This window comes from Xiphophorus maculatus, chromosome 16 (genome assembly GCF_002775205.1).
Source record: "Xiphophorus maculatus strain JP 163 A chromosome 16, X_maculatus-5.0-male, whole genome shotgun sequence".
In the NCBI taxonomy this organism is placed as follows: Eukaryota; Metazoa; Chordata; class Actinopteri; order Cyprinodontiformes; family Poeciliidae; genus Xiphophorus; species Xiphophorus maculatus.
In genome coordinates this window covers 2,872,388-2,898,308 of record NC_036458.1, presented here as the reverse complement: position 1 = coordinate 2,898,308, position 25,921 = coordinate 2,872,388, and the positions used below count along the sequence as shown (strand labels likewise).

Here is a 25,921-nt window from a genome sequence, read left to right as displayed (position 1 = left end):
TATTTCAATGATGAGTTATGACAACTTTTAATTTCCTTTGGGATAAAGTACTTTTGATTTGAATTAATTTTCCAAAAATATCTAAAGTTTAATTTAAAAAAATGTTTTTTTTAGTTTCTAAACCTAAAAATAGAAATTAAAAGGTTGTTCTAATCCAAAACAAACATCTCTGAAGGCTATTTAGAAAAACTCAATACACTCTGTTGTTTTTAAGTGTGTGTGTTCCCTGCAGCAGCTGCAACAACCAGAGTGATCATTCCACAACTGGGACAAGCTGACCCGGTTCTGAATGTGTGTGTGATCCAGTTAAAGGTTCAGACCGGGGTCAGGCAGGTGGACCCCCCAGGAGTCAGCCCGGCCCAGATGGCCCAGAGTTCACCTTACAGATGGTTCCTAATGAAAGTGACAACGAACACACACCTGGAGCGGGAACTGGGTCGAACGTGATTCATGCCCGGTTCTCTTCGGCCTGACCCATTTTCCTGAAGCTGAAACAAATGATCTGAGATGAGATTCTGGTTCTGGTGGAATCCCCAGAGAGGCGCTGTCCAACTGGGATGTATGGCTCTCTGAGCAGATCACTGCCAACAGGGAGAACCTCGGTCCTGCTGCCGTGAACTGAACTGGTTCTGAACCGGTTCTGAATTAGTTCTGAACTGATTCTGAACTAGTTCTGAACCGATTCTGAATTAGTTCTGAACTGATTCTGAACTGGTTCTGAACCGGTTCTGAATTAGTTCTGAACTGATTCTGAACTAGTTCTGAACTGGTTCTGAACCGGTTCTGAACTAGTTCTGAACTGATTCTGAATTAGTTCTGAACTGGTTCATACGGTGTTTCAAACTGGAATTCTCACTCGGTCTCAAACGATTAATCGTGATTAATCGTAATTAATTGATTATTTAAAAAGACTCAGAAAAAGAATCATTGCAGAAAGAACAACAAACTCAGAGCAGGAATTAAGACAGAAGTATACAAAATATATACAGTTTGCATTTAAGTTAGAGAAAAATTATTTTCTGTAAATATGTAAATAAAAACCCATTAATTTCCTTTTGCATCTAATAATTAATTGATTAATCCATGAAATAATCAATAAATTTTCACATGTTAGAAATATTTTTTTCATTTAATTTGCTACAAATTAAGTATTTACTAAAGTAATACTGTTATTGAATTTTAGGCAGTAAAATCTTTATTTACTTATTGAAAATAATGAATTGAATTATTTGTTTATTTGCATCTTTTAAAAAGCTTAAGAGGTTAAATAAAAAAAATCTTTTATCCGATTAATCGTCAAAGTAATCAATCAATTAACGAGTAAAGTTAAGTCACAGTAATAATTCTGACACTTCAGGCTCTCCATAGAAACAGGTGGACAGGTGAGCGCGGTCACAGCTGCTGATGACGTTCATTTAAAGTCACGTGATCAATGCGATCAGAGTGTGTATTGATCAGTGTTTAGCGGTCTGTAGTGTGTGTGTGTGTGTGTATGGGGAGCCGGGCCGGTCAATGCCCGCCCCCTCCCCCCCCGTTCTCTCCTCTGATTGGCTGCCTCTCTCGTCTCGCGCAGCAGGCGCTGCTCCTCTTCAGATCCAGGTTGAACCCGCGCGCATCCAGGAGTCATATCGGACCCGGACCAGAACCTACAAGGATCCCGACCGGAACAGACCCGAACTGGACTCTCCTCTGTCTTTCTTCCAGCTCGGTTCGGTCGAACCCTTCCTGGTTCGGTTCGGATCTTCTTCCTCCTCCTCTTCTTCTTTTTTTCTCGCTCTTTTGCGCATCTTGGATCTCGTTCTGTCCCGGTTCCGACCGACATGTGCGGAGAACCGAACCGGACCAGAGCGCACCGCACAGGGCTGTGAACGCAGGACCACGGCGTGCCGTTGCGCGCGCCCCCGGCCGTGCGCGTGAATGAAGAGATGGAGCGAAAAGTCCTTAGTCAGGTATGACGGGAGCGCGCAGCCGGTGAGCGCGCGTGCGTGCGTGCTGCTGCTGCTGTATAGTCTGACCTTGTGAGGTCCAGAACCCGGTTCTGAAGAATCTGAATCCGGTTTTAGTCACTGCAGAAACGCACGCGCTCGTGCTGCAGATAAAAATCAGCTGCTTTCATAGTTTACTGGATAAACTGGACCCAATCCGAACAGAACCAGCTCCCATCATCAGCAGGTAGTTCAGCTGGATCCGTTTCTTTCTGGTTCTGGTGTTGTTTGGCTCTGGTTCTGGTGAACCTGGTCCAGGTTGATGGGGCATCATCAGGACAGAGTTCTGTTTCAGGAACCCGGACCGACCCGACCCGGAGCGGTTCTGGTTCTACAGAACATCGACAGTGATCCGATAAACCAGAATAACTAGACACCAGATCCAAACAATCAGCTGGTTCTGATCTGGGCTTTGACTAGGCCGTTATAAGACATGACTCAGCTTTGATCTAAACCATCCCATAATATCTCTGCTGCTGCCCTCAGCATGATGCTGCCACCACCGGGTTTCACAGCAGGGACGGTGTGTTCAGGTGCTTCGTCCACATGCTGTGATTTTCATTAAGGGAAAAAGTTCTGATTTGATCTGAACGGATCATCGCGCTACAAACATTTGCTGAGCCTCCCGCACTTTTCAGATTTCTATCTGTGAAAAGAAATTTGGATCGGTTCCTCTGTGTGTGTGTGTGTGTCTGGGTGTGTGTGTGTGTGAGCAGCTGGTCGGGTTCTGGGTCCGTCTGCAGGGAGTCGCACTGAGCAGCAGCTCCAAACAGATTCAGTTTGATTCGCTTTTCAAAAAGAAAATAAATATCTACAAGAAAATATAGAAGTTTTTACAAATTTTAAACAAATATTGTCCTTTCCTTCCTCCCTTCCTTCTTTCCTTCCTCCCTCCCTTCCTCCCTCCCTCAGTGCTTCATTTTTCTGCAGGCTCCATATTTAAACTTTTTCCCTTTTTGTTTTTATTTTCATGTAAGGAACAAAGAATTCTGGAAAACTTTGGACTCATGAAATGAAATATGATTCATAATCCAGAACGCGGCTCCCTGCTACTGGATCTGTAAAACTTTCAGAAACTCTGAGACGGAGGTGGATCCATTTCCTCAGGGAACCGGGCCTATTTTTAGAAAACACACACACACACACACACACACACACACTTCCTGCTGTACACACACTAACTCAGCCTCTGAAACACGAGGTGTGTGTCGGCACTAACGAGGTCAGGTGATTGGCAGCAGCTGAGGAGACGACAGGAGCTCTCATCCATCACTTCCTGCATCCTTCATCCCTCCATCCTCTTCGTCCCCTCACTGAGATGACGATGAGGAGGAGCGATGAAGGTTTGCTTCATCTTCAGCAGCTCAGATTTTCCGACTTCTTCGATTTGTCAGTGGAAACTAAAACTGTTCGGCCTCCTCCAATCACAGACTGAGTACTGACCACCTGACCCGCCGCAGCCAATCAGGCTCAGATTAGATGTAGCTTTCAGGAGATTCTGTGTGAGTTCTGTTCGGTTCTGAAGCGGTTCGGTTTGTTTCTCAGAATTAAGCTAAAAACTTCACGCAGATGTTTGGATTTATTAATAAAGGCTGAAACCCAGAAGCGGCAGCCAGTGCAGTGGTTCAGGTTCTGTTCGGTGAAATGAACTTTTGGGTTCTTCCTGTTGCATGGTGGCCCACAGGGCTCAGTTCTAGGCCTCTTCCTCTTTTCCTCACTCCCATTAAAACATCTCATTGCATCCAATTGAATGGAGATGACTGTCAGATTTGTATCCCTCTGTGCTTTGATGACATTAAAGCTGAAAAGTGCTCAAAGTTTTACAAATTTAAAGAGAAAGAGACAGAAATTATTTTTTGGGTGGCCCTACTGAGACCTAGACCTTTGTTGACACGTCTCATTCTTTTTAGGATTTATTTAAGGATGTTTTTCACGCTTGATTGTCCAGTAGACTGGGTACGATTGGCCACCAAAATTGCAACATTTGATACATTTTTATCTGGTGTGATTTGTGTCTAACAAACCTAAGTAGTTGAAAAACTTGTTCCCCTCTTCGCCTTTAGGGGCGCTACATCCAGAAGGACTGAAGGAAAGGACACAAAAACACTGAGTGCAGCTTCCTTCCTCACAAAAAGTAAACAATACTTCCCCCATAGTAGAGTAGCGTCACTTTTTAGCAGTTTTTTGCAATTTCTCCTGTCAGTGCTAGACTAGCCTGTTTGTTTTGGTTATATTTACCCAGAATTCCCTGCAGTATAGTTAACTTCCTGCTTTTGGAGCCGCCTCCAGACTGTTCACTTTGATCTAATCCAGATGTAGGTCTTTAGGCGGATCGGAGTTCACGTTTCTGGTTCGATTGTGTTCACACTTTCTTAAGCGAACCGGACTTTTTAAGCAAACGATTGCACCTTTAAACTAATTTGATCAATTTTCACTTGAAGCAAAGTCTTTATTTTTGCTTTCACTGATGTGAATTAAAACTTGTTCTCAATCGTCTCGCCTGGTCAAATAAAGATCGGTGGTGTCTTGGTGTTTAATTGCCTCTAACACACACTGAGCCGCTGTGTTTAAATGTTAGCGCTGGTTAAACCTTCAGCTCCAGAGGTTTTTACCAGAGTCTGCATTCATGGACGCACTAATAGATGTCGCATTAATGTGTTCAGGATCCAGCTCTCTGCAGCAGAACCCTTGGGTCCAGGTTTGTCACCTTTCTGCTCAGCTTGGTTTCTGTTTGCCGGGAGGAAGCCGCCTTTCTTTGGTTTCCTGTTGACGGCAGGAAGTGGCGCCGACTGGAAGGTGATGGAAGCAGCTTCCTGGCGCTGAGATGAAGCTGCTGGGAAGCATCCAGCTGTGAGCTCAGCACCCTGCACCCTGCAGCTCCGTTCATTAGGAATAAAAAGAGATGGAGGCCTGGATTTTCAAAATAAAACTCATTGTTTCTGCAGATTATGAGCAGAGAGAAATAACTCTTGTAAAATTACAGCAAAATATAAAGTTTGCTTTGTTAGCCTATCATAGAGGACTTATTTTTAAGTAAGTCATATTTTCACCATGTTGAGTTCCAAACTAAATATTTAGCTTTTGAATTTAGTTAGGAAGCTAAATATTTCGTTCCCATCTAAAAGTCTTAAGTAATATTTCCCAAAGTAAATATTTAGCTGGCTAAAAAAAATATTTAGTTTGCAAGATAGATATTTAGAGCCAAATAACTAAATTTGGCAGTAAATATTAATTTTAAAAACTGAATATTCATCTCACAGTTAAACCCAAAACCTTGTGAGAAATTGAGATTAATCTCAGAATTGTTCTAGAAAAAACTTGGACATTTTCTGAGATAGTAAAGTTGAAAATTGTCAATTTTTTGATCTTAGAAATTTTTTCTTTTTTTTCCTGAAAATGTTTGACATTAATCTCAACATTTTTATTACTTTTTTTCTTTGCGATGAAAAATTTGGTCCAAGCTCAGATTTTTCTGAGAAAAATCAAAAATTAAAATGAGGACTGCTGAGCATCTTCTAAAGTTATAGTTTGGTATAAATGTCACAAAGCAGAAAGTGGACCATACCGCAGTGCATTCTGGGTAAACACAATGAAAACAAACACGCTAGAGGGAAAAATGGCTAAAATCTGATGCTGCTCCATTTTTATTTATGTTTCATGTAGAAGGAAGTTGCTCTCGTGTCTTCTTTAGAGGTTTTTTGTGTCGTTTCCTTCAGTAGTTCTTGATGTAGCGCCCCCACAGGTAAGGAGGGGAACTGGTTGCTCAAATGTTTTGGATTGTTTGACTCAGTGCAGCTGAAATGTAAGATTTTTTTGTCCCCAGATGAACCGTGTGTTGACTCACCGCCCAGCGTCATTTTGAGCTGCAGCTGGCTGCAACCTTTGCAGCTCCTCCCTGCATCCGCTGCTCCTACACGTTTCCTCTGGAAGAGTTAAACTCCTTCCTGCCCTCCTCTTAGAGTCGCTCAGCAGAAACTCTGATCTGTTTCTTCTTGTCAGATCAGCTGATCTCCATGGAGGGAACATGAGGAAAACATCTGCTGGCGCCAGCTGGACGGTTCTCTGCAGGTTTTACCAACGTGTGACTTAGTTTCTATCCTCTGAGACCGCCTCCGCCCGTAGCAGCTGCTCTCACAGCGATGCCCAACAAAACCCCACCAGATCATCTGGTCTTCAAAGCAGTCCGCGTTGCAGATGCTCTCTGTTTCCACACTTCACTGAGTTAATCAGTAATTATCTGGGAGCAGCAGCTCATCTTATAATCATCCTCTTATCTGAGTTCCTCTCAGAGAGAACAGGAGCAGTTCAAGCACCGGTTCATGCAGATGTTCATGTTGCTTTGAAACTTCCAGACACCAAACTGATCCGAGTCGCAGTAAAACGGCTGCAGACTGATGGTGGACGGTTCTGCAGTCTAAATGTTAGAGGGTCAGAAGATGCTGGGAGCAGCTCTGTGGTTCTGGTCCAGTTAGCAGCTGCAGGTTCAGAACAGCAGCTGCTCTGAGGCTCCGCCCACTAGTCATTGATTACCCAGAATTCTCTGAATCGTTTGATCACTAGATTCCTCAGTAACAATCAGAAATCTAGTTCAAACTTAATGTCGGATTCAGATGCTTTCAAGTTCTAACAGGGAGATGTGACAATCAAATCTGACCACCTTCACAGTTTCTGCCTTTAGTTAGAGATTTGGCTGGTTGGGCCCAACATGCAGCGTTAAAGGTGTTCAAATATTTTGTCACATGGTCCAAAAAATTCAGCGGGACAAACAAAAAGTATTTTTAAAAACTAAAATCAACAAAAATCCGTAATAATGTCAGTATGAACTATTTTAATTAAACAAAGTAATCAGATTTTTAGTTTGTTTTTTAGAGAATAAGTCAGATTTGGTCTTATTTCCCATGAAGTTAGAAGAAAACTAGAAAGCTTGGAAAAGATGATCACTTTGCAAAGCATCTAACATTTTTGTAAGTAGATTTTGATTTAAAAGTTGTATTTTTCTCTTAATTTATTAATAAAATATGGTCGTACTGAAACAAAAAGCTGAATCATCCCAAACACAGTTCTTCAGTTATTTCTAAAACGGTTTCACTGGATGCAGAAATGTGATGTCATGGGGTCCAGTTTCAGTCCAGCTGGTCTAAAATGGGCCGTTTTTCCTACTTTCTCCAGACAGAACTACCTGGTCCTCCTAAAGCAGCAGCTGCTGCTGCAGCTCGTCCCTCTGAGCTGCTGCCAACACAAAATTTAAGTCCAGAAGACGGATCGCTTCTCTGAGCTCAGCGAGCTAATTTTAGCTGCAGAGTCACGGCAGTAAATCTCCGAGATCACTGGGTTCGGTTCGGTCGGTCCGGCTCTGTGTGTGGGTATGAGTGTGTGTGTGTGTGTGTGTGTGTGTGTGTGTGTGTGTGCCCTGCTGCGTGAACGATTTAGTCGTCAGTTAATAACCAGCAGCGGCTGATTGATCATCAATCATCTGCTAATTGGTGACAGATTGATCCAATCAGGGATCGATCAGCTCGTCCTCGAGCTGCTGATTCAGCAGTTCTGCTCCTGTCACGTGACCGCTGAACCTGTCGACTGGTTATGTGACGTCACGGACACCAAGCAAATAAGTAAATAAGTGAAGTAAATGTTACAATAAGTTCCACTAACTTATAGTATAACATTTTTTGCTAAATGTTTTTATTGTTTAGAAAAGTGCAACAGAAAAAACATTTTAACATTTTTCCATTATGTGAAATAATGTGCTAGTGGATAAATTATTTTTAAAAATCAATATTAAGTACTTATTTTACATAAAGCAAGCTCCTATATCTAATTTAAAAAGTTACATTTACGTTAGATTTGTCTTATTTTAAGTACACTAGAATATTTGCACTAAACTAGACAAAAATACTGAGTAAGATTTTGTGTTTTTGCAGCGCAGACAGAATAACAAATTCAATTCAAAAATACTTCAGTGATCCCAAAGGGAAATTAAATATATGTCCCTGTTTTCATTCACTAGGCATGAGCGATATTTAATAAAAATAATAATAATTATATAAACAAGTCACACACAATATTTCACATTTTGTTATTTTTTTTTATTGGATTTAATCCTTTATAGTCACCAGGATAAAAAATATATCTACATGTAAAAATATGCAAAAATCACACAAGTCTTAAAAAAGAAGACATTCATTTTATATTACAAGATAGTTTGCACAACTATCTTGTAATATAAAATGATGTTTGAGTTATTAATAAAAACATGAGGTACATCAAACTTGTTCTGTTGAAACACAGCAGTTTGTTTTCATTTGTGTTTAAGTATTTTTATTTACACATGTCACAGAAAAATTGCAAAAAGCTTCAGATTGATCCAGATGTTTACCATCCAAAATCTCACATGGATTGTTATCGTCTTACTGACCGCTGATGGTTCGGTTCCTTCCAGCTGTCTGGACCTGGAGCATCAGGACGGGTTCCTCTGTTTCCTGACTCAGTTTGTTGCTGTGTTTATATTTTCAGGTGGTCTGCGTGTGTTTCCTGCTGAGTGGACCGGTTTCCTCGTTAGAGCTGACCTGTGAGACGTTGATCCTGCTGTCCACCAACCTGACAGGTAGCTTCCTCTGTGGTTCCAGGGTTAGCGATGAGAACTGAACTGGATCAGAACCGTCCTGTTTGACGGCTAATTGTTGCTTCCTGTGTGTCTCTCAGCGAGGATGTTGGTGTTGCTCAACCAGACGTTCACCATCAGCAACTCCTCAGGTTGGTAACACAAAACCACAGAAGGGAAATCGCCTGTCTACTGCCCCCTTGTGGCTCACCTGTGGAACATTACTGCAGTTTTGTGCAATAAAGACAATTATCTGTCCACTCCGTTACATTTTCCTGTGTTTAGCAGTTTAGCGTCGGCAGATTCTTATTTTGTGAATTAATGGTTAGTGAACCTAACTTTTTGGCTAGCAGTGGCTAACAGCCACTGCTGATTTCAGTGCTAATTCTCCATTACAACCTTGGCAGCCATTTTGATTAATCTCCACCAGATAAATTAAACATAAAATCAAGACATTATATATGGTTTCTATGGTTCAAAATTGATAGGCTATGATGTGACGCCAAAAACATTCATACGGCAGCATATTAGGGCCATTGTAGGTAGAAAAGGAGTAATTTGCCAAAATATTCAGAAGTTTTGAGATCAATCTCATAAATTTTCTAGAAAAATTATGGACATTTGAGTTTGAAAAGTCAAAACTTGGCTAGAAAATAAATAAATAAAATTGAAAGTAATTCTCTAGCAAAAGTGGGAAATTTATACATTTCAAAAGTAAAAAAAAGTTAAACTTTTCAAACTCTGCAATTCCCTTATTTTTTTCTAGAAAGTTTCTGAAATTAATCTTAAAATTTCGGAGTTTTTTTTGGTGGAAATGAACTCCTTTTTGTTTAATTTTTAAAAAATCTACAACAGCCCTAAGACACTGTTGTACAGTCATGTAGTTGCCAATTTTAGTAGAAAGATTAATTTTCAACGACAATCATTGTTGCCATCTTGAAACATCAAAAATATTTCAGTAAATATGATTTCTATCAATCCAACTATGTACAATTTCACACCAAAGTGTTCATCTCTGATCAATTCAGTGCAAAAGTAATTTTTTCATGGCAGCCATCTCAGTCTGGATCAGAGCAGGATTTCAGCCATTAGGGTCTGACTCTGTCACCTGTCTGCAGGTGTGTACTGTGACCTCTCGGTGGACGGCATCGGGACCTGCTGGCCTCGCAGCGCAGCTGGAGAGCTGATCTCCAGACCCTGTCCAGAGCAGTTCAATGGCATCCACTACAACACCACCAGTATGTACCAACAGAGGACCAGTAGATTACTACACAGTAATACATAGTACTCTATAGACTGCAAAAATACAAAATCTTACCAAATATGTTTGGTCTAGTTTCTAGTGCAACAAAATTAATTTATAAGTAACTTTACAGCAAGACATAAGAGCTTGGATTAAATAAATAATTCCTTAATACTGATGGAAAAGTTCTAGTTATATTGGCAGATTATTTTGCTTATAACATAAAAAACATGTTTTGTTATAAGTGAAATAATTTGCTAATGGAACTAGAACTTTTTCATCAACTTACTTATAAGTTAGTTTTATATGAATTAAAGTAAAATAAGATGTTTACACTAGAAAGTACACCACAAATTCTTGGTAAGAGTTTATTTCACAAATCTACAATAGAAACATGTTAAAAGTGAAAAATCTGTCAGTGGAACTAGAACTTTTTCATCAACATTCAGGATTTATTGACTTACAACAATCTTATATATCTTGCCCAAACTTGGATTGTAAGTTAATATCGTTGTATTTCAAAAGTGCTAAAATATTTGCACTAGAAACTAGACCAAAAATGCTTTGTAAGATTTTTTATGTTTTTCCAGTGAACCAGTTTTGATACAGCCAACAAAAACTGCCACGTCCTTTTTGTTGCAAAACTAAAGTTTATTTGAAATTACCGTGTTTCCATTTATTTTCAAAATGTCAAATTGCGCAATTATATAGTCAATGGAAACTCAACAGATTTTGTCCCAATATTACCAAGAAACAGGAGAGTCTGAGTTCCAGACTCTAATAGTAATAGCAGTATTGAGATATTAGTCCATCTTCCCAGCTTTTGTACACCTCCGTCTGATTGTTGTTTCTCCTCCTCCTCATTAAAACGCATTAATTTCACCACCAGCCCCATCTGCACCCGTTTCTCTTTTCCTCCATCCTCTGACATCCGACTCCTGATGAAGCAGCAGGAATTACTGCAGCGTTTCAGATTCTCCTTCATCCTCGGTTTTCTCTGCGGACTCGCCGTCAGTTCTGACCCGCACCAGTTGTATCCTGGTTACCAAACTCCATCTGGGCTTCAGCATATTCTGGCTGATCAAAGAAAAAAACATGTGTGGTTCTTAATATTACTGCAGCACATTTTATATGCACATAAATACTCTATGCTTCATTTGAAAGCTGAGACTCTTGAGATTCAAGCAAAAAAAAAAAACCTACAGTGAGCAGCAGGTAAATGCACTGTAGACATAAACGATGCAAACTCCAACACCGCAAAGACACAAAATCTTACTAATTATTTTTGTCTAGTTTCTAGTGCAAATATCTTAGCACACAAAACTAACTGAGAAGTAACGTTTCAGGCAGATGTAGGAGATTATTTTAAGTAAACGATTCTTAAACATTGATAAAAAGTGCTAATTTCAGTGGCATATTCTTTTTGACTTGTAGCAAGAATTACTGATTTAAATCAAATTCCTATATCTTGCTGAGAAGTTACTTGTGAGTTAGCTTTGTCTTAATCCAAGTGTACTAAAATATTTGCATGAGGAACTAAATGAGGAACTGGTATCTTGTAGTGAAAACACACAAGCACAAAAAAGAAATGCAACTGAAAAACTCTGCGAACCAAAAGGGAAACAAATAAAAACAACAGCAACGACAAAATGTTGCAAAATTGCTCCACAAAATGGAAATCCTCCAGACCACAAGGGGGAGTCTAGAGTACATAATATTATCTACGTAAACATGCTGCTGTTCCATAAGATTGGAAACGGCATGAAGTATAACACAGTTTTGGCTTTCCTTCTCCAGTTTTCTTGTTTTTGCGACATTTTTGAAGGCGATATGAGAGAGTCAAACAGGGGGCTGAAGACACATCCCTGTGGAACGCCCGTTCTAGGGATAATGGTGCTGTGTTGGTACTGACCTTCCAGTGAGAAACTACAAAACTACACGTCAAAATATCTTTACATCTGACTCTGATTGAGTGCAGAGGATTGAATCAGAATATGAAAATATCTCAGCGAACTCTTCTCTCAGCGTTTCCCTCAAAGGATGACAGCTACACATTCCTCAGCAACAAGGGCTACAAATGTTAAAACTTTAGAGAAGATTCAAAAATCAGAACACAACAATTCAAATGAAGTGAATGAAGAAGTCTGGTATGAATGACTAACTCCAACACTCGGATCATCAGAATCCGCCCACGGAGTTCTGCGGTTTGATCCACTGCTACATCGCTGCAGGGAGAGCCGCCTGCGAGCGCTGCAGGCCGACTTCTGCTCACCCCCAGAAAAAATAACAGCAGGAAGATCAGAACCGAACAGACTGGCAGGCTGGGAACAGAACCGCTGCAGCAGTTCCCTGGAGAAACGCCTTCGGTCCGACGTCGTTCCGTTCTGAAACGATACGGCTAGAGCTGAAGCGATTCATTCAATTAATTGTGATTAATCAATTATTCAAGTAATCATCAACTAATTTAGTAATAGATTGGTAGTTAACTGGAGTATACAGACTCTAAAAAGGTCATTTGCTGAAAAAATGACATACACTAAGCAGATATTAAGACAAAACTATAAAAAATACAGCTCTGGAAAAACTTAAGAGACCACTTAAAATGATCTGAATTTACTTTTTATCAGTATATGTTTGAGTAAAATTAACATCGTTCTTTTATTCTATGAACTTCTGACAACATGTCTCAGAAATTCCAAGCAAAAATTTAGTATTTATTTGCAGAAAATGAGAAATGGTCCAAATAACAAAAAAAGATGCTTTTAAACCTCAAGTAATGCAAATAAAACAAGTTCATATTCATTTAGAAACTACAATACTAATGTTTGAACACAGGAAGAGTTCAGAAATCAACATTTGGTGAAATAACCAAAGGTTTTCAAGGGGGTTCAGTGCAGTGGGCTCTACTTTTTTCCACAGCTGCATATTCCCTTTGTTCCATTTCTCACTGCACACAGTCAAACAAACCAAACCCTTTAGAAACCTGTTTTGGTTGTATTTACCCAGAATGCCCTGCGCTGTCGTCTGCGTCCTGTTTTTGGAGCGGTCTCCGGTCCGCTTGGCGTTAACACATGCATTGAAAGCGAACCAGCGTTAACGTCATCCAAACAAAGACCGAGGTTTGTAGGCGGACCAGAGTTCACGTTTTGGTCCCCAAACGAACCAGACTTTCTAGACAAACAAACTGGAGTTCGATTAAAGCAAACTAAACAGGGCTGGTGTGAATGCACCTTGTACTGGTTCTGATCAGAATCTGAGTGGATTTGCAGGAAGTTCTTCTGGAACTCTTCGAGGACGAGCCGCCATGTTTCCTCAGTCAGAAGCTCTACAGTTTCACTGACCAACATCTTAGGCTGAGGAGGATCCAATTCCTTATTTCCTGCCAGCCGGCTCCTCACAGATCAGCACAGCGGGGAGGTGCACCGTGTTAGCAGCGTGTGTGTTAACGTGTGTGTTAATGTGTGTGTGTTAATGTGTGTGTTAATGAGTGGGTGGCCATGAATATCCCATCTAATTAGTGGTTTATTTCTCGATCTGACTTTAAAGAATGACTCATCTGTGTGTTTCTGCATCCGTGTGTGTGTGTGTGTGTGTGTGTGTGTGTGTGTGTGTGTGTGTACGAACCCAGCTGGAGTTCTCTCACTCCATCTTCATCACCACCACCATCCTCATCCTCTCTCTTTCAAACTCTCCGCTCTGATGTCATCGAGCCGCTGGTCTCTGACTGGTTGCTGCCTCAGGTGTCACTCACGTTACTGATTCAGGCAGCCGATCATTTATCGGAACAATACTCCATCCCCGACTCGGCTGACTGGGCTGGATTAGGGTGGTACCAGTCAGCCACGGTGCTGGCGTTGCCGTGGTTACAGAAGCTGCACACAGACGGCTGTGTGTTGATTCGTCAGAGCAGAGTGTGGGAGTGTAACACCAAACTGTGTTTCTGTGAGTGTGAGGAGCCGATGTGCGAGAACAAAAAAACTTCAAAAACACCGGACGCGGAACAGAGGAGAACAACAAACCCGGACCAGAACCAGGAATAGAACACAGAACCAAAAACCCTCACAGATACAAGACACAGAAAAACAGCCACAGTGCAGAGCAGAACCCAGGATTCAACTGCAAAAACACACATATCTCAGTTCACTTGAAATAAGACTAAACTAATTCAAAAGTAACTTTTCATCAAGATATAGGAGCTTGTTTGAAGTCAATTCTTTGATGTTGATGGAAAATGATTGTTTCACTTATAACAAGATATTTTTCCTATTTGCAAACTCAGAAATTTTTTCAGAAGTTTTTTCTTGAAAAACTCTTGAGATTAACCTAAAGATTTCCGAGTTTTTTCAAGCAAATATTTGAAGTCTCATGCTCAGAAATGTTCTTGTTTTTTATAGAAAATTTCTGATAGTAATCTCAAAATGTCTGATTTTTACATTTTTTTGGGGTGGAAATGTTTTTCTTCTATGTCCCTAATACGCCATCGTTGATCCTCATCCATGTCAGTTTCAGGCCAAGCAGCAAACCTAACACTATTTTCTAAGGGAACAGAGCCTTACTTCCACCTAGAGGTGAAAACTTGTACTACAACTGGTTCTGAAAGAGAACTAGAACTAGTTCTGTTCTATTTGTGTTTAGACCGGGTCTACAGAGAGTGCCAATCCAACGGAACCTGGGCGCCTCGAGGAAACTACAGTCAGTGCACCGAGATCATCGTCCTGGTGAGACTCATCAATACAAACACCAATCACAAAGTGACCAATAACCACACTAATCAATCGCCAAACTGACCAATCATGATTAAGCATTCAATTTCTACACTTTAATCGGTGTAGAGCTGAAATTAAAGTGTAGAAAGTGTGTCCCATGTTAAACCGTAACCCCGCCCCTAGAAAAAGCACAGATCAGTGTAGAACAATTCCACCAAAGTGGGCGGAGCCAAGATACACTGGTGGGCGTGGCCAAGCGCAGAGCTGTTTTGTCGAAAAACCAACAAGTGAAAAATCTATCAAATTTTTCTCTGTTCTTTTAGACTTTCATTCATCTGTTTTAGGACTGCTTGACCTACAGGGGGCAGCAATGAGACGGTTTTAGGCAAAATATTGCAGTACTAAAGAAATTTACAGGGAAATGTCAAAATTTGTACAGAAACATAAAGATAAAACCCTAAAGAACCAACTTAAACTGTTTATCAGCAAAAAACCAACATTGATTTAGGAGTTATTTACACTTTAAACTCTAAACTCAGTGAACTTGTCAGACATATTAAACTGGTCCAGGTTCCAGCTTAACCTGAAGCTTTGGGTCCGAATAAAGAAGTTGGCGCAGAGGTGGAACCAGAAACACGACCCAGAACTTTGAAGTGGGACCGGATTAAACCCAAAAACGTTTTATTTCATTGAGATGCTTCAGGGAGTTTAATTTCAGGCAGGAAGTGAGGAAGACTTCCTCTGATTTCCAACCTCGTCCTTCAGCTGTTCTGGATGAAGCGTTTGCAGTGAAAAACCAAACAAAACCGAGCTTCTTTGGTACCGTCCGCTGTTCTGTTTGACAGCTTGTGACCTCAAGGTCATGCTAACGCAAACTTTATTTCGTTACTGATCAAACTCTGTTCAGTTCTGATATTCTTCTTCTTTGTGGGAAATCTGTATTAATAAAAATCACATTAGACCATTGATAATGCTGATAAAAATGATCTTGAGGCATGTTTTTGTCTCCGGTTACCACGGCAACTCACGGATTTCAATTAAAAGTCAATGAAAGGAAACAAGGACAAGCAGCTGAACTGAATTTCTGGGTAAACATGGAGAGTGTTTGGTCACCTTTTGGATATGGGACAGCACAGACGGGTCCAGTGATCCGGTTTGTTTCAAAATCACAGTCAGGTCAGGTGGAAGAGTTCAGAAGAGTTTAACAGGTTCGGTTTGCAGAGAGCAGAAGGTCAGAATTCAACCGGATCAGAACCTGGGTCAAATGCAAAGTTTCTAGAACTTTCTCGCTGTTTCACTAATGTCGAAAAAACACAATTTCACAATTGAAGTGTTTCCATTAAATGACAAATGCAGTTAAAATCCCCTGTGAAGGAGTTTGTCCACCTGATAAGTTAATAAAAAACAAGCCGCGCCATCATCCTTCTACCACTTCCTGTCGTCTTCTTTGTCATTTTCACCAGTAGTAACAGTCGATTGTTGATCACATGACTTGTGTGATGCTAAAAAGTGTTTCCACTGCACTTTTGTGAAATACATTTACTTTGAAACAGTTTACAAAAAGTTTTAGTGAAAAACTTGAGTTTTGTCAAATTAGACTGTTTCCATTAAGGAATTCCAGTTTTTGCAATCGGAATTGCACAAATTCTAATTACACAAGGTCAATTGGAATTTGAGGTCAATGAAAATGCAGCTACACACTGGAACTGATTCTGCTCATTTAAGTCACTAAATACGTCAGAACCTTTTGGTTCTGTTGGGAGAAATCCTGTCAGACAGATCTGAACACACACAGACCCAGAAACCCACAGAGGGGGAAACGGTCTGAGCCAATCAGAGACGAGTGTGACAACGCAGCTGAGATCCAAATGTCAGCGGGAACGAGGAAACCATCTGGACCTTCACTCCGCGTGTCCCTCAATGTGTTATAGAGAGCGTGTGTGTGTGTGCGTGCCGGGGCGTGTGTGTGTGTGTTTGTTTCTAATACCTTGTGGAGACCATTTTTCTGACATATACTACATTGTGGGGACACAGTGTCCCCACAAACACTGTTTTTGGGTCAGGGGTCAGATTTAGGACTAAGGTGTGAATTGAGTTTTGGTTAGTGTTAAGGTTAGGTATGTAATGGATAGGGTTAGGATAAGGGTAAGGTTTAGGCTGTAGAAATGAATGGAAGTCAATGGAAAGTCCCCGCAAAGATAGCTGCGCAAACATGTGTGTGTGTGGGGTGTGTGTGTGGGGTGTGTGTGCATGTATGTGAAGACATATCAGTTCCTTATTCTGGAACCTAAATGTCTCCTTCATGGACTCCAGGTGTGGATCGACCTCTGGACCCCAACCTGCAGTGTGTCCTCACAGAGACATGAAGAGCAGCCGGGGTGTGTCCATTGGTCCATGTGTCGTCTCTCTGTCCCACTGAGGCAATCTGTTTCCTTTTTCCTGCTCTCCTCTGATTGGACGGCAGAGCTGGCTGTCAGCCAATCACAGCTCTGTGGTCAATAAAGTGGAAAGACTTCACAGAGACATCCTTGTGTCTGAGGGCTTTGGGACCTCACACTGATCTGTGGTTAATGTCTCCTGATCTGTATCTTCTGAGTTTTGATCAGTTGATATAATTTCTACAGGGCAGTTGCTCTCAGGCTCTCTGGTATAAACTTTCTTCAGTCAGTTTCTCTGTTGATGTAAAATCAAGTAAGCAGACAAAAGGGACGATGCTTCACACTGGTCCATGGTTGTGTGACTCATCCAGAACTTTAATCAGTTCTGATGAACTGAAGCTGCATGGAGCATTGGACGGTCCGCATAGCTTTTAATCTGAGCAGTTTCTTTAGCAAAATCTAACAGTTGGATGTCGCTGTTTGTGAGCCGTTCAGTTAAAGGGATACACAACTAGTTGAACATGTTGGCCTAAATAATTACTAACCTGAAAGTCATTGGTTGGAATATGTTTAAAAATTCACAATTACTTCCAAAATCACATTTCTTTATTATATTTTTTGCCTATGGAGGTCGCCATTTGTCCACATGTGCAATGCATGCTGGGTCGACGACTTGAGTCAAATTTTTCATGAGCTGTTATACACAAAATATTTGTTGAAGCAAACAAATGTGATCAGCTTGTGATCTTCTGTTTATTATATTAGTTGAAGCTAACACCATAAGCTAAAGCCAACAGCATCAGCAGGAGCTAACAGGATTAGCACGAGCTAACAGGATTAGCTAGAACTAACAAAATTGTTCTGTACCATTAGCTCATTTGCAAGTGCTAAAAGAAATAATTTGGGAAGGGTGTTTTTTTTATTTCTCTCTTCTTTCTGTTTTTTGTTGTAATTGTGAAAATAGTATATGATTTGAAGAGAATACAAAGAAAACCGATACAAATGGTATAATTGCATTTTACTAGGCGTATTTGAGTTGACTTCTATTTTCTAAGAAAATAAATCACTTCAATGTGCCTGTGTACATTAATCAGACAAAAGGAAAGATGGAGTAATAAATTTATGTTTCCCATGAACATATGGGATGTAGTTTTGTACAATCCGATAACATCTTTAGTTAATCTCATCAAATGTGTGACTATTATAAATTAAAGGTCTTTTCTTGTCCAATATGGGACCAGCAGGGGGCGCAACAAATGTGCAAATACATTACTGTCCAGTAAGCTTGAAGGATCTACCAGAGCTCACTGAAATGCAAACACTTGAAATAGAAAAAAAAACAGTGTCAAAATGGCCGACTTCCTGTTTGTTGCAGGAACAATTTGGGTGCAAGAAACAATTTTGTAGTTCTCAGTGAGACACAACAAAGTGCAACGTAAAGCGCCCAATTAGCCAGTTTATTTTAAATAAGAAAAAGAAGCGGAAGAAAAGTAATAACTACATTCGGTTATAATTAGCCAATAACTTAATGAATAAATCCATTTCAGTCACATCCTGCTTATTCAATCTCTGTTAACGAGCTCTGACAGCCACTCGGTGACAGAACTTTGTCTTAATCAGCTCCGGTTAATTAAAGCGACCAAAATAATTGTTTAATTATAAGACAGTTTTATTCATAACCAGCCAGTCAAATTACTGATTAAACAAGAAATAAGTCAGAGACTCGAACAGCTGGTCACCGAGTCCCTGTTGCCGCACCTGAGTGAGTCATCTTCCGTGTCATGTGACCTGAGTCATGTGATCTGGCGGTTCTGATGCTTCCTACTGGTGAACAAAAATTCACACCAAAATAAAACTAAACTATGATAATAATTTTTAAAACTATTATAGCGCTGGACTGAAGCTGTAAGTTTGACCCAGTTTTATCTGAGCTGAACCAGAAAACTCAGATGAAGTCATCCTGAGGATCTGATCTCAGAGCAGCTCTGATGTTAAAGATGGTCTCTGTGTTTTCAGAGGAAGAGTAAAGTTCACTACCATGTGGCCGTGATCATCAACTACCTGGGTCACTGCATCTCTCTGGGGGCTTTGCTGCTCGCCTTCATGCTCTTCATGAGACTCAGGTAACTCACCTCTCTGTTTTTGCACCTCAAGGTTAGCGTGTTGGTTACGTTGGTAACCTGGTAGCAGCCAGGAAATTCAGTTTGAAGCCTTTAGTAACCACATATTCAGGGGGTTGCAGGTGTTTTAAAGGGACAGTGTTATGTAAAATTGTAGCTTTATATCATGCTATAATGTTATTCCCTCTTTTAAAGTATACCTGGAGTATCGATTTGATTCTTTCATGTTGGAGAAATACTTTAATCTCCATGACAACCATTCAGCTCCTTCAGACTAGCCCGCAGCAATTAGCAAACACTTGGTGGAACTGCATATCTGCTGAGCTCATTATAGGAGCTTCTTCTCAGAGCAACGCTGGTAAAAACGTTGTTAGAGAGTTAATAGAGGAGCCATGTTGTGATGACTTCCTGAAGGCGGAGTTTCAGGAAGAGCAGGAGTTTTAAAGAGACAGAACCAATTTAAAGCTGTTAAATTAGGACGTAAAAGTATGTAGCTTTTTTATGACGACTGAAGTTAATAAACTTACGTGATTATGCAATAAAGTGACAACATATGCCTGGAAAACACATAATTCTGCCTCTTTAAAGACACAGGTGCATATTGTCTGTTCCAGGAGCATCCGCTGTCTGAGGAACATCATTCACTGGAATCTGATCTCAGCCTTCATCCTGAGGAACGCCACCTGGTTCATCGTCCAGTTAACCATGAACCCCTCAGTTACCGAGAGCAACCAGGTGACAGCCACTCTGTAAAAACCTTAAAAGTGTGGATGAAAGCATAAAAATGTATATGCTCTCCCCTCAGGTCAGATGTTCTTCATATTTTCCATTTACCACTTAAATGTCAGGATGATGGCCATTTTTCAAGATGGCCGCCAGTTTATGAGCCTTTCAAACCAAAATATTGCCATAAAATCAGATGCCAAAACTGAAAATAAGGACTTTGTTGTTTGAAAGTGTCACACCAGTAGTTAACTGGAAGAAGATGATGTTTGACTCAAATAGAGAGACAGTCGCCTTAATGGTTAGCGTTAGCGTCCGCTAAGACGCCTAACTTTTTTTGGTTGGCTGTGGTTAATAGCTGCTGCCGATTTCAGTGTAAACATATTCCCTCCATTACAAGCATGGCGGCCATTTTGAAAATGGAAACGAACCTTCCTTCTCTTCCTCATCCTCCTCTTCCTCCTCAGGTGTGGTGCAGGTTGGTGACGGCAGCCTACAACTACTTCCATGTGACCAACTTCTTCTGGATGTTTGGGGAAGGATGCTACCTGCACACCGCCGTGGTGCTCACCTACTCCACCGACAAACTCAGAAAGTGGATGTTCATCTGCATCGGCTGGGGTCGGTTCACCTGTCTACCTGTTTACCTGTCTGTGTGAACGAGGTGTACCGCTTCACATTTTTGACCAGCTGATTGGTTACCTGTCTCTCTCTACACCTGTCAGACTTCACAACAAATTAATCTACCTGTCTGCCCTCTCAGCTCACCTGTCCACCTGTCTTTCTGCTTCCAGGCATTCCGTTTCCCATCATCGTGGCGTGGGCTTTTGGGAAGCTGTACTACGACAATGAGAAGTGAGTTGCTCAACTGTTTTGATCTTCTGTCCTCTCCTCAGGTGGATTTAACACACCTGTACCTGTCTGATGTCACATGACAGCAGCTTGATTGTTTGTGATCTCAATAAACACTTTCCAGTCAAGCTAAGAGCAGTTTTCGATGTGATGCAGCCAACATAAAGAAAAATCAATGGGTTATGATGTCACTTTCTTAAAGACCGCACCTTCTTCATCTGATTGGCTCCTGATTGAATTCCAGGTGCTGGTTTGGCAAAAAGACAGGTGTTTATACGGATTACATCTACCAAGGTCCTATGATCCTGGTCCTGCTGGTAAGAACAAACTCAGTCCACCTTAAACCCAATCAACAATCACTTTTAATCTATAATGTCTACCTTAAGCTCAGCCAACCCGAGCAGAAAGTCTTCTTTTAATGGCACCAGTGCATTTTTAATCTTTCCAGTCTACCTTAAACCCAAAAGGTTTCTGAACCTTCACCTTCCCCTCACCTCCAGGCCTCAAGAAAAAATACAGAAATATCAAATCAAGATTCATATTTACAGCAGATTTTCTATAAAGTCCAAACATCTTGGTTTCTCCTCAGATTAACTTCGTCTTCCTGTTCAACATCGTTCGGATTCTGATGACCAAACTGAGGGCGTCGACCACCTCAGAGACCATCCAATACAGGTATGAACAAACCCTCCCACAGGTGAGGCTTACCAGTGGCTCCAGTGGAATATATTGAAGGACAAAATCTTTCCAATGAAGCCAGAAGTCCAGTAGAAAGTATCCACTCAATCCACTTAAATATTTACAGTGAAACCAGCAGAGAATTTCCAGCAAATGCAAATAAATATTTCCAATTAGATCACAATATTTATAGTGAAACCAGTAGCACATTTCCAGTGAGCCCAGATGTATTTTTTCAGTGAAACTAGAATGTAGTGAACATATTTTTAGTGCATGTAGTTTAATAGCTCCGGTAAATATGTTGAACATTTCCAATGACTGCAGTTGAACATGTCCAGTAAATGTAGTTAAAACTTTCCAGTAAATGCAGTCGTTTTCTCCTGTGCCCTGCAGAAAGGCGGTGAAGGCCACACTGGTGCTGCTGCCTCTGCTGGGAATCACCTACATGCTTTTCTTTGTGAATCCAGGAGGAGAAGACGAAGTGGCTCAGGTCGTCTTCATCTACTTTAACTCCATCCTGGAGTCTTTCCAGGTTCGTTGAGTTTCCTCTAACCATTTAAAATCTGAGGCTGCAGACAAACATCCTCCAGGAAGCAGCCTCTTCTGTGTCGGTCCGTGTTCCTGGTTCTGGTCAGGATGAACCGCTGCAGCAACATCTGGAAATTCTCCAGAGCCATTCAAACAGATTGGGTCAGAGTTTAAGACTCTGACCCAATCTGGTCAGCTCCACTGTGGTATAAGTGGAGCTGGGTAGTTCTTTAGTTCAGAGAAATAAAGTTCAATAGTTTCCTGTCAGATCATGACTGGGTTCTGTTGATCAAACTGTATGAACAGCAGTCTGTTTATCTGAGCTAACGTCCCTCTGTCTGTCTCTGCAGGGCTTCTTCGTCTCCGTCTTCTACTGTTTCCTCAACAGTGAGGTAATTCAAGATAAATTTCCACCCACAGAAGTTTTCCCAACTCAAATGAAAACAAACTGATTCCAGAGAGCAAAGCAGAGCAACCATGAAAGCAACAACCTGGGAAAAACAACTTTATATGAGGACTGAAGCAATTAATCAGATTAATTGTGATAAATCAATTAATTAACTCAAAAATGTCATTTGCTGAAGAAACAACATATTGAGAGCTATACCTAAGCCAAAACTATAAACTACAAATTCAGAAAACATTAAAACATTTTACAACAGGATATCATATAGCAGAAAACAGAATAAGCTGCAGAACGTGCCAAATATTTTGTCCGATGAATCAATTATCAGATTAGTTGGATTAATCAATGACTGAAATAATTTGTTGTTTTAGCCCTAGTTTATCATAAAACAGAACTGCAAGTTGTTGGGAAGATTATCAGTCCCCATGACGTTAAAGCCGGTTAACGTCAGTTTAATTTAAACTAACCAGAGCTGGTTAGAGAATCCAAAAATTATACCCAAGTAAAAGTAAAAAGTAGCCGTCAAGAAATTACTCAAGTAAGAGTAAAAAAAGTATATTCTAGTACTGAGTAGCTGATCAAATTATCAATCATTTCATATTTAAAAATGACATCATCAGAGGAACCAAAATATACATTTAAAGGGAAATTTAGGTATTTTAAGGACCAAAATGACAATTCATATTAGTAACTAAAAGTAACTTGATCAGGAAAAAGAACATTTTCTCAAATCAATTTCTTTAAGTAATAAACTTATGAAACTTTAACAGAAACTGCAGCTGTGTCTCTGTATTTTTACTCAAGTAAGAGTAAAAATACTTCATAATAAAATTGCTAATCAGAACAATTAATATTTTTTTCAAAAAAGTTACCCAGTAGATTTAATTGAATAAATGTAACTAGTTACTACCAAACTCTGAAACTAACCCAGAGGTTATGTGGTGAGCATCACTTGGTTCTGAGCGTGAGCGTGTGATTTACCTGTCCACCTGTCCGTCTGCTTCCAGGTGCGCTCCACTGTGAAGAAGCGTTGGATACGTTGGCACGACCGTCACTCCATCCGCAGCCGGACGGTCCGCGCCACGTCGCTGCCCACGTCACCCAGCAGGGTATCCTTCCACAGCATCAAACAGTCCTCTAACCTCTGACACGCCGCCCCGTCCAATCACAGCCTCTGATGTGAACCATCACCAATCAGTCACCTGGATTGGACCAATCACAGCGCAGGACAAGCGTCTGCGAGGCCAATCAGAAGGAAAACTGTCAGTCTAGACTCTGATTGGCTCACAAGTTGACCAATCATTGGACTCCATGACTCAGCTGCTTTTAACGGGTCACATGACGCACCAGGCAGCTACGTTCATGTATTTATTGATCAGGTGTGTGTGTGTGTGTGTGTATAATAGTAATCACCAGCTTTTTCTGTTGCGGGCCAGCAGGGGGTGCTGCTGAACATGTGAAGCCTGGTTCTTTGGTTTGTGTTGCTGTTAAGGATCATGCTGAGCTTGGTTCTGTTCTGCCACATCAAAGCACAAACTTATAAAGGTTCTGTTAGGTTCTGATAGTCGGGAATCATAAGCAAGGAGGTTTCCACATTTGAATCTTTCCCAAACTACTGCAGCTAAAGCTAACTCTGAACAGCTAGAACAGGGGTGTCCAAACCTTTCGTCACATGGGCCAAAATTGTCAACTCAAAGGTATTCAAATATTATTTTAAAAACTTTTTTAGCTACTCAACCATAACTTACCATCGACTATTTTAATTTAACAATACATTTTTGTTTTTGTAATGGGATTGTAGATCCAAAACTTATTATTCTGGACTTGAATGAAAAAAGCTTGAAAAATTAATCATCTTTTGTCAGCAATAAAAACAGAATAACTTTTAAACCACTTGTGTTTTTAGTTTAATACACCAATTAAAACCAGGCTTGCTGTACTTTAGAGTGCAAGTCAATGAGTAAATGTTGTCTAAGTTACCATGACAACAAAGCATGGAGAAAAAAAAGTCTTGCATATAGCATTTATTTTGTAAGTAGATTTTAATTCAAAAGTCAAATTTATTCTTTCTATTATAGCTTTGTATTTGATTCACTATACAGTTTAAAATGAACACATTTTAACACAGAAGTTTTGAATGGAAAGGAGTAGTTTGAAAAGAAAAGAAAAATTTGTGATCAGGCGGGCCGCAAAAATTCAGCTCAAGGGACACAAACGGCCCCCGGACCTACTTTGAACATCCTTGGCCTAAAATCAGGTCTCCTCCTCCTCCTCACCGCTCTGTTTCCTGCTGACAAAATCCAGCTCTTCACAGTTTCCTGCCGCCGTCCAGGCGCTGAGGAGCTCTGGGGAGAAGGTCAGCGGCAGTCGGACCCGTGAACCCGGTGGGCCGCGGCTAACACGGGCGTTCCGCTTGATTTATCTCCATGAACCCGAATGATCCGCTGGAACCAGGAAACAGGGAGGCTCAGCACCGCACCTCCAAGCTGGAGGCTCAAGGTCAAAAGTTTGGTCCAGAACCAGAACTGACCCGACAGTCGGAATAGGGTTTTACGGATTCAGATTCCCTCTCAGGTTTTGTATCTACTTGTCTTATTTGTCCTGCAGGATGTGATGTCACTGCACTTCCTGTGTCCCCAAATCTTCATCCAGAGATGAATATTCTGGTACCAATAATCCTTCATCACACTGTGGAATGCACTATTATTATTATTGCAGTGTTACTACACCCATAGCAGTAACAGTACAGTATTACTACTGTAACGTTGCAGCATTACTTCAGTGTCCGCAGTTATTATAGTAATTTTCAGTTTTACAGTGTAACCATGAGTTGAATTTTTTGATCGTTTTTGCACTTTATTCAACTTGTCAGATTTGTTTTCCTTACAGTAATATTGATATTACAGTGATACTCGTGAGGTATTACAGAGATATGAGTGTTATTGCGTTAGTAATCTGTAATTACAGTGATATTACTTTTGTATTACAGTAATATTACTTTAGTATTACAGTAATTTTGCTGTGATATTCTGTATTTTGATGTAACCACCCAGCTCTTTACCCGATTACGTGGCCATCGTAGTTTTTGCACTTTATCGACTCTGTTTACATCCCGTTTTGTTCTGATAAACTGTATGATATTTTTGCACGTCTGGGCCCAGTTGAGTCCATTAGTCGATAAACTAACCCGACCCAGTTCTGGTCGGTCCTGAGAAAACTGGTAGTAACCATAGTAACCTTAGTCAGTAGGTGTCTAGAAAGAAACTCAGGATGAAAACTGCTTCTCTTCCTCCTTTTTTCTGAACTGTGTTCCTGTGCCTAACAATGTGAGTGATTATCAAGCTAATGACTGACTGACTGATTGATTGATTGATTTATTGATTGATTAAAAGCTGCTGCATTTACTGTATAAACTTTGTGTTGTTCATGTCAGATTAAACTCCTTCTAATGATGTTTGAGCAGTGCTTGATTCGTTCATCTGAAACCGCAGCAACAATCAGGTGAGGTGGAGTTTATGCAAACTTTAAAACAACAGGGTCGTTAATCTGAGATTATCTCACTAAGCAAGGGAGGTCAGAGTTTGGTCTTTATTTGATCTGTGTTTAAACCCATTTTTCAGTGGGGGAAAAAAATTTAAAAATCCATGAGGAGATGATCACAGAAAGTCTGTGGGGATATACAAAAACAAACAAGAGGAGCA

The 25,921-nt window shown here is 40.6% G+C and overlaps 2 protein-coding genes across 2 annotated transcripts; one reads left to right on the top strand and one right to left on the bottom strand.

The window, feature by feature from the left end:
- The first annotated feature begins 1,304 nt into the window (after positions 1 to 1,304).
- LOC102221570 (corticotropin-releasing factor receptor 1-like) lies at positions 1,305 to 25,674 on the top strand. The gene is made up of 14 exons (XM_023349616.1): positions 1,305 to 1,949; positions 8,499 to 8,589; positions 8,688 to 8,738; positions 9,705 to 9,824; positions 14,465 to 14,547; positions 18,930 to 19,036; positions 19,648 to 19,768; positions 20,224 to 20,377; positions 20,551 to 20,611; positions 20,853 to 20,925; positions 21,198 to 21,283; positions 21,680 to 21,818; positions 22,165 to 22,206; positions 23,228 to 25,674. The coding sequence occupies exons 1-14, from the start codon at positions 1,926 to 1,928 to the stop codon at positions 23,366 to 23,368; spliced, it is 1,293 nt and encodes a 430-aa protein (XP_023205384.1). The 5' UTR covers positions 1,305 to 1,925; the 3' UTR covers positions 23,369 to 25,674.
- On the bottom strand, positions 10,136 to 13,932 carry LOC111611724. The gene is made up of 3 exons (XM_023349617.1): positions 12,832 to 13,932; positions 11,992 to 12,213; positions 10,136 to 10,906 (listed from the first exon to the last, which is right to left on the bottom strand). The coding sequence occupies exons 1-3, from the start codon at positions 13,174 to 13,176 to the stop codon at positions 10,841 to 10,843; spliced, it is 633 nt and encodes a 210-aa protein (XP_023205385.1). The 5' UTR covers positions 13,177 to 13,932; the 3' UTR covers positions 10,136 to 10,840.
- Positions 25,675 to 25,921: the final 247 nt, after the last annotated feature.

What these genes read in the sequence shown, in the direction of transcription:
- LOC111611724 (XM_023349617.1), bottom strand. Translation starts at nt 13,176, where the DNA reads ATGTTGGTCAGTGAAACTGTAGAGCTTCTGACTGAGGAAACATGGCGG. An exon ending in GACAGCGCAGGGCATTCTGG is followed by an intron (nt 12,214 to 12,831) that starts GTAAATACAACC and finishes GTATCGTTTCAG; the next exon opens with AACGGAACGACGTCGGACCG. An exon ending in CTGATGATCCGAGTGTTGGA is followed by an intron (nt 10,907 to 11,991) that starts GTTAGTCATTCA and finishes TTCTTTGATCAG; the next exon opens with CCAGAATATGCTGAAGCCCA.
- LOC102221570 (XM_023349616.1), top strand. Translation starts at nt 1,926, where the DNA reads ATGGAGCGAAAAGTCCTTAGTCAG. An exon ending in ATGCTCTTCATGAGACTCAG is followed by an intron (nt 19,037 to 19,647) that starts GTAACTCACCTC and finishes TGTCTGTTCCAG; the next exon opens with GAGCATCCGCTGTCTGAGGA. An exon ending in TCAGAGACCATCCAATACAG is followed by an intron (nt 21,284 to 21,679) that starts GTATGAACAAAC and finishes TGTGCCCTGCAG; the next exon opens with AAAGGCGGTGAAGGCCACAC.